This window comes from Syngnathus scovelli, chromosome 11 (genome assembly GCF_024217435.2).
Source record: "Syngnathus scovelli strain Florida chromosome 11, RoL_Ssco_1.2, whole genome shotgun sequence".
NCBI lineage: Eukaryota > Metazoa > Chordata > Actinopteri > Syngnathiformes > Syngnathidae > Syngnathus > Syngnathus scovelli.
The window spans coordinates 8,382,076-8,390,195 of record NC_090857.1 but is presented as its reverse complement, the minus strand read 5'-3'; the positions used below and the strand labels follow the sequence as shown (position 1 = coordinate 8,390,195).

Sequence of the window (8,120 nt, the reverse complement as noted above, 5' to 3'; positions counted from 1 at the left end):
CTAATTCCAGGAAAAGTTTTTTTGGGGGGGTTATTAGTAAACGTGCTTCAAAGTCATTATATGATTTAATTTAAATAAAGTAGAGATCACTTGACCCTCGCCCATTAGATTCATGGTTGCTTATGTAACAGGTATCCTACGAACCACCTGTTGTGGATTTATGCTCTTGTCACATCAGTCATCTTTGGCTTGACACTGAGCACTAATAAATTTTGCACATCCGCAAATGCGCGGAAGTTGACAGGGCGGCGCGAGGAATGAAATGTTTGTCTGCTGCTCAAGGTGAGTGCATACGCTTTTCACCCAAAATCCCCTTGCTGTAGTTAGATTAATTAAGCACCTAATTATTCATCTCATAAAGTCAACTACCAGTGCTGGAACGTGTCGATCCACCTGCGCAATTATTCGAAAAGCGGACTTGGTGAGTCATAATTTAGAATTTATCATTAGCTGCTATTTTCTTTTAAAGTGGTACTTTTGCATAGGGTTGGCATTTTTCTTAAGTTTGTAGTACTTAAGAAATGCATTCGAACGTGCTGATTGTTCAGTACCTGCTGCTATTTGTACGATCACTGAATTGTAGTAAATTGATTAAATGTAACGCTTTTAAATTATTATAACTCTAGTACTTAAACATAGCACTCTGTAGTTTTATATTGTATAATATTGATGATGCATATGACCTGTAATACAATTAGCAATTGTTCACTTGTCTGACATACATAGAAATTGCTAATTTATTATGGCAGGATGACCGTCCAGCAAAAATATTCTACAGTTGTTTCAGGTTAATTTGTATTCCAAACGGATTTGTAAATATTCACCCCGTTCTTCAAATGCAGGTTTTTGTGAAGTGAAAAAATAGACCAACATAAATCATTTACTATCTTAGCCACCATTGGAGACATTACACAGGCTTTCCTGGAGCGCCATCTTGTGGACAAAAGTACCTGACCTATTTTTGTCATTGCCTCGACAAAGTGTGGACAAAAGAAAAAAATTCGAGGGACTCCACCTTTCATTTTTATAACATTTAGGCATTATAACATTGTCATCTTAAAAATTCATTACAAATTTAAGTGGTTATGGAGTCCTGTTGCATCTGCATGGAGGCAGTCATTGCAATGTTAATATCGGATTGGTGACTAATTGAATGAGTGCAATTTGCAGGTAAATGCAACACAAAGTGACTTGCTGAGAATGTGATGATGTTCAATCTAGTGATGGTCAAAAGTGATGCAGATGTGTTAGGACATATCACCCTTATCTTTTGTTCATGCTAATGCTGCACTTGAACGGCAGCCACTGTGGCCTAAGTGCTCCCATCACTCACATCAGCATAGAGTCAAGCGATGAATAGTGTGTGGACGACAGTTTGGGATCAACAGACCATTAATGTGCAGATTGAGGCATTTGTTAATACATACTTGAATGACAATGAACCATCACCACTGCAACAAGGGCTTTATTTAGGAGGCATTTGGACAAAATCAGCAGGGCGGGCCAGGTCGTGATTTAATATCACAATCTAATTGAAGACATTTAAAAAAAAAAGTCTCCATTTACACTTGGGTACAAGTGTTTAGTTGCCTTTAGTCACCGCCACAATGAACTTGTAATATTAAATGCTTTTCCACTAGGTGGCGGTAGGTACAATTAACCGGTGTAACGTCCTGCTGCCATTTATACATACAATACTGACACAGGTTTTCTAACATAAAAAATGTGTCTTTTGTTCAATTCAATTTGGGGATTTTTCGATTGGAGATTAGTTTACTTCACAACTGGAAGGCTCTGGGTTCAAATTCCTGAGTCCAATTTGCATATCGTCCCTGTGCTTGCGTGTGTTTCTTTCTAATGGTAATCCGCAAACATTCCATTTTATAGGCTCATTGAAGGTTTAAAATTGTCCGTAGGTGTGACTGAGTGTGAATGGTTGTTCATCTAGATGTGCCCAGCTGTGATTATCCACCTTTTGTCTGACTTCAGACCATCCGAGACCCAAATATAGTAATGTAGTAATTTTTTCCTCCCATAATTTGATTAGTCAATAAACCAGATTGTTTACTCTGATGGGGCTACGCAAATGAGCTTTGTGCGCACTGTTCACTGATTGGCTACTTTGCGAGCGAGCTCCGCCAAGACTTTCTCTGATTGGTTGCTCGCCCCACCAGGCGTAAAGACCCAAAACAAGACGCAAGGTTTCACGCACATCAGCACTCGGGCGAGCAACTGGAGACGACACCGGCATTCGGGACTCTGCTTTTCACTACTACATGGGAAAAAAAATTGTTGTACTTGAACTCCAGTGGAAGGTGCTCCTGATTTAAACTAGCCTCGTTTGCGTTCCCCTGAGGCGGAGGAAACGATATGGTAAGTTTTCCTCTACACTTTATATCAAACTTTTGTGTAACACTGCAAAGCAGAAGTGATGCTATCAGCAATGTACATATAATGGAACAAAAGTTCAATTTTTTATTTTATTTCATAGCTCGTTTTTCTGACTGTTAAATACTCTTCCACACTTTTTGGCATCCCCAGTCAGCCTCCACTGTCCCGCACGCAGCATCACATGATACCTCACACATTTGAAGTGTGAGGCCACAACATTCCAGCCAATCAGAAATGTATCCCAAGGAGAAAACTGTGGTATTAAATTGCCCTAGCTTGTCACTGGCGACTCTCTTAAAGAGACAAACTCCCATTTTTGGAGCTAAATTAAGATCCACGAGAGTCGCGTTTGATATGCTGCAGATGTTTTCACTTTGGAGAAACGCACACTGGTTAGAAACGAGTGCACGTGTTTGGATTTCCCCTTGAATCATTCCAGATTCAAACTCAAAGAACGGACTTTGGCTTTGCCTTGAATCACCGACCTTCACAATAGAGATGAGCAATTATATGCAAAAGTGTTACACTCAGACGTTGACATTTTCCAGACCCCTTCAGTAGGTCCAATTAGGCATAAACTAGAGTCTAGTTCTCAGTGTCTTAAAAAAAAAAAAAAAGTATTACCATGTGACCAGTCTAAACATGCTATTTGTCACTCCTTAGCTGTGCCTCCGAGAGTCCGGCGAGTGTTTGAGGGAGCACATGAACTACATGATGAGATCCCTCCAAGACCTGAAGCATCTGAGGAGGACGTGTCCCGTGGCTTGCAGACACGCTCGCCCTCCCAGCAACACCCAGCTCCCCATCTTTGCCGTCGGCAACCCGTCCGCAGTGCCGCTGTCTTGCCGACCCAGAGATCAGCGTGCCCGTCTCAGAATATCCAGCGCCAGCACGGCCAGCACCTACGACTCGGCCTGCTGCCTGGCCGCCCCTCTGGAGGAAGAGGAGGAGGATGACTACGAGGACGACGGCCGCAGTAGTCGTCTGGGCTTCATCTCACCCAGTAGCCACAAGAGTTTGGACTTGGACTCCGGGTACTCTGAGGCGTCGTGGCAAGACGAGGGGGTGGTCCTCAGGAGGACGAGGAACGTACGCGTGTCATCCTCGGCCTGCCTCCGCACCAACAGAGCGGCAGGTGGGCGCGTTAGGCCCAAATCGACGTCGGACGCTTGTCTGGAGAGGTGGACGTCCTTCGAGGCGGGCGACCCGGAGGACTGGGCCAACGCTTTGCTGACCAGAGGACGCAGCCGCCAACCTCTGGTTTTGGGAGACAACAGCTTTGCGGACCTCGTACAGAACTGGATGGACCTACCCGATTGTCCCGATCCCCCCGAGCTCAAACCAAAACCCAGACGCAGATTGGGACGAAGCCTTTTGGGCAACATGCGGAGGAAACTCGTCGGCTTGTCAAAGTCCGTGGAGGAGAAAGTGAGGTTGAGGTCTGCGGACTCTCATCTCAGCAGATCATCCAACGCCCCCAAGCGCCTCTCGTGTCCCGTCGTGTCATCTGAGCCAAAGGTCCCCTTTTTCCACCAGTCCTATTCAGCCATTCACGAGCTGGACACAGACTTTTACCACTTTGCCGCTCTCATGAAGTCGGGGAGCAGGCAGCCAATCATATGCAAGGACATCATTGGCTACATCTGACACACACAGTCACTTTATTTTTTTATTTGTTGTCATGTCTCTCACATTTATTTACTTAACTTGAACAAGTGAAGTCCTATTTAAATGCTCTGTGCTCATATGTACATTGAATTGACTCCTATGTGAAGGATTGGATGTGCAAGAGGAGTTGAAGGAACAAACTGTACTGTTACACTGCAAATAAAAAAAATCACAAGCATCAAACGTGCAAATTTCTCATTCCATTGCTACGATCATATTTTTGCAGTAAAAAAAAAATAATTACCACACTGTCATTTAAGTTGGGAAAAACTCCTACTTCTGTTTTTAATCAACAAAATCATTGAGTGCAACTTTCAGCTCAGCAGACAATGGGACTATTAAAAAAAGTTCTCCAGGCTGACTGAGGTCATCTCCCTTGCGTGTATGCAGCGAGAGGTGAAAGGCGAAGAGAGGCATGCATCAGGCTAGATGTCACTCGGCCTCATTTAACTCGCTCTTTATTTGACTCGCCGGCTTTGCGTCGCACATGGATTAATGGAACGGCGCGTGTGTGATTAGAGAGGAGGCGTCGAGATAAGCTAATGATCACTTTGCCGTTGCCGTGTTATTAGTCCAGGGGAGAAATAGCGGCAGACAAGATGGAGCTAAGAGAAGATTATTCCCATGCTCCTTAGCTCACACGTCATCATTTCATCACATTGTCTCATTGTGGAAAAACTGAGATTTTTCTCTCTTAATCATCTCGAATGTCAGAAAAACGATTGCTTTTTTTTTTCCTTCAAAATGCAATTCTACAGAGTCAAATCTGGTAATTGAAAGGCTTTGCGGGTATTTGTTGTTCATTGATTCTACTGCCCTCAATCTCATCACAGCAGTTGTAATCATCTCTTAAGCATGTTTGCGCAAACTCTCATCACATCTGCCAGCATGCCAAAGTCATTTTCAGGATTATCTCACTCCCTATTTGGCATTAACACATCCAGTTTAGAGTCACTCATTAACTCCTGGGGGGGTGGGAAATGAAGCATCTGAAGAGGAATCATGTGATGCGTTAGCTAACAAATTGACTTGTTCCAAATAAACATCAATGACGCCAACACTTTGGTATTCAGAACTGTTAGAGAAGCAGATTGTTGAGGAAAAAGTTTTGATGTGTGAGTGTGGAGCATTGAATTCATAAGTAGAAGAGAAAAGGCTGATTTGGAAGATTTTGTGCTTGTTATTCTCAAGAAGTTACGCTAAACGTATTTCCATGCCCACATGAACACAGTATGATGCATGTACATAAACATATATGACCCCCCCACTAGCAGAAGTTGAGACAGGAAGTGAACTGCGGGGGTTGTTATGCCTGCTGGCTGACATGAAGATGAATGGGGTTTTTTTTGATGGTGTGTATTTTTCTGTTAGCTTAAATGCCAGGAATTGGAGGCAAAACAAATTGATGGCCTAAAGTATATCCACCTCCTGTTAAGATTGAAATGAAACTTACCAAGTATTTCTTGTGATCATTCATTTGTTTGTGTTTTATGGGTCTTGTGAGTGCTTGAGATCTAAACAAAGCAGCTGCTCCCAAGTTTGAAGTGCAGCTCATGGTTCATGGGAAGGATAACAGCGGCCATGACACGCCAGAAACATCTCAGGACATTTTTTTTTTTTTTGCTTTGGTTCTCATGGTCAAATAGAGCCTTCGGGGTCACAACGCACTTCCTCTTTAGGTTTGTCAGTGTAAACATTTTGGAGTTAATGAAAGGATACAAGAGGTTGATGCTGAGTATTAGAAATGTTCATTACTGTGGTTTGCAGCGGTTGTTGAGCTTTCTGAAATAATTGTGTGAAAAAGCAAAACCCATCCAGAATCAATCACTGATGCTTTCCAAACTGAAGTCTCACCTGCAGTGATGTAAAATGACTATTATGAGCTATTGTTTTGCAAAATAGAACAAATCCAAATTACAATCTACCCTATCTCCCCTTATGCATCTGTATTCTCAGTTGAGTCATATCAGTTGTAGATCTCAAAACATGAGAAAACATCCATCTGTGGAATGTGGTGCTAATATTTATCATATGCGAGCACAATACACTCGCATGCGGGTCACTGTGTGTCGCGGGCCTGTGCACAGCCTCATTCGTGACTCGTCTCCGTCTCTGTTGGCTAACAGTGAAGAAAAAAACACAGTAAAGATAACAAGGGGAAAAAAAAAAACCAATTGCCCTCAGGCTATTTTCCCTCTAGTTTCCTGCATAAACTATCCCATAAAACAGCAATGCTCATTCCACTGTCTAAAAATAAGATGTTGTGTCTCTGCAGGTATTGTATTCAAGGCCTGTGCTTTATCATTACAAGACCCCAGCTAGCTAAAAAAAAAAAAAAAAAAAAAAAAGGCAAGGCAGAGTTTGTTTACAACAAACACCACAAAGAGAATTTGCCAAACAAACTAAGGCGCCAAAACCTCATATGAGACAAAATGCATTCCTTCATGCCTCTGTTGTCAGAGGACACGAGCGTAAAGTGACCAAATTGGCCTTGTGTGTGTGTTAACAATTTCACACACTAGCAGCCCGGCTAAGTCAAACACACACTCTCTTTAGCAAAGACAAATATTCTCTACCTCATGCACATAAACATTGCCTCCTAGTTTACATTGACTCAAAATAGACACAAGCGGTCACAATCCATAAAGTGGCAACTTTCTCCCAAGTGTCCTCATAAAAAGTTTCTCTCCACTACACGCCATCACTCACAAAGATGACCTTCACTGCATGTCCAAGCTGTGTAAGCTGCTCAGAGGATGCATCACACACGCCGACTGTGGAAGAGAGCAAGAGAGAGAGAGTCTGGCTCGTGCGCCACAGATAAACTAGAGCCAAGGCCGAACAAGCACGAAAGAGAAGGATGGAGTTTGACCTAGAGCACACCTCATTGCAAAATCTGTTTTGTTTTTCATTAAATAAATAAATAAATAAATAAATAAATGTTGGTGAATTACAGTTGATTTTTTTACTCCAGTCCTATAGGTGTCAGTAATGAGCAAAGACTGCCTTGTTCTGAATGACAGAATTTTAGTGTCACTATACTGCATTTAAAGATGACCCAATTTGAATTTACCTTGAAATGCAGCCTACTTGTCCCGTTAATGTAAAAATGTATATCAATTTAAGGAATGTGTCACCTCTGTACAAATTCTGTTCCGTTTCTTTGGCGGCAAACTGTATTTGTGGCTGAAAAAATTCTGAGGTGAAAACCCCAAACTGTATTTGTTAGAGAAGGCTACGTCAAGGTTCTTGGAGAATGATGTAATATGTATAAATATATAGGGACTCTCCTCTACTGCATTCTACTCAAGTTGCTCGAGATAAGGCTTATTTCCTGGATCCGCATCCTAAAATGTAAGGGCTTCTTCCTTGGCCACATTCCTCCACGAATATCCAAGGAAATCCATTATGAGCAATTCCTGAGTTACACTGGTGATAAAATGAGTTGCGAGAAGAAGTCGGGGATGTGTGTGTGCTTAACGTTGTGTGGACAGATAGGACTTGATAGGACCATTCTGGAGTGGGGAGGAAAGCACAACGTGACTCAACAAGCACAATTAATTAAAAAATGAAAGTAAAATAAAGTGCTGTTTGTCTAGGTGGAAGGCTACTCAATGATTTTGATGGGCAAATAATAATTAAGGGACCCTATATGTATGTATGTTGTAGGTTTGTAATCAACAAGGCCTTCGCTCTGACGCTTCAATGCAAAATCCCAAATTGTAATTGCTGAAAATTTGTACTTCCCCTCTCAAATCTTTTTCCGTCTGACTACATTTCCAATAAAAATCCCTCACCCTATAAATAACCACAGTTGGAGAAGCTCATACTCCCTTGTTGCACAGAAAACCTACTCGGGCATAAAAAGCGCATACAGATTATTCATCCTGTGTGGTTAAGCAGACAAACAAGATAGGTTTAAAGAAATCGAAACGGAAACCAGATAAGAAATTTCTGGGTTAAAAATATATTTACGAAATGTTACAGTCAGTGTGAGCTGTGTGGAAAACCCAAAAGACTCAATTCCTGCGAAGGGAGGAATTGCCATCGTGACTCAGAAA

General features: G+C 42.1%; 1 protein-coding gene across 3 annotated transcripts; it reads left to right on the top strand.

Annotated features, from left to right (window-relative positions):
* Positions 1-187: 187 nt before the first annotated feature.
* Positions 188-4,242, top strand: LOC125976862 (PAK4-inhibitor inka2). 3 transcript variants are annotated; one of them, XM_049732811.1, is made up of 4 exons: positions 188-282; positions 362-421; positions 2,175-2,373; positions 3,055-4,242. In XM_049732811.1, the coding sequence occupies exons 3-4, from the start codon at positions 2,371-2,373 to the stop codon at positions 4,036-4,038; spliced, it is 987 nt and encodes a 328-aa protein (XP_049588768.1). In that variant the 5' UTR covers positions 188-282; positions 362-421; positions 2,175-2,370; the 3' UTR covers positions 4,039-4,242. The 3 variants fall into 3 exon arrangements, with proteins under 3 accessions (XP_049588768.1, XP_049588770.1, XP_049588769.1); XM_049732812.2 differs by lacking the exon at positions 2,175-2,373 and having other exon boundaries at positions 209-282; XM_049732813.2 differs by lacking the exons at positions 362-421; positions 2,175-2,373 and having other exon boundaries at positions 193-282.
* Positions 4,243-8,120: the final 3,878 nt, after the last annotated feature.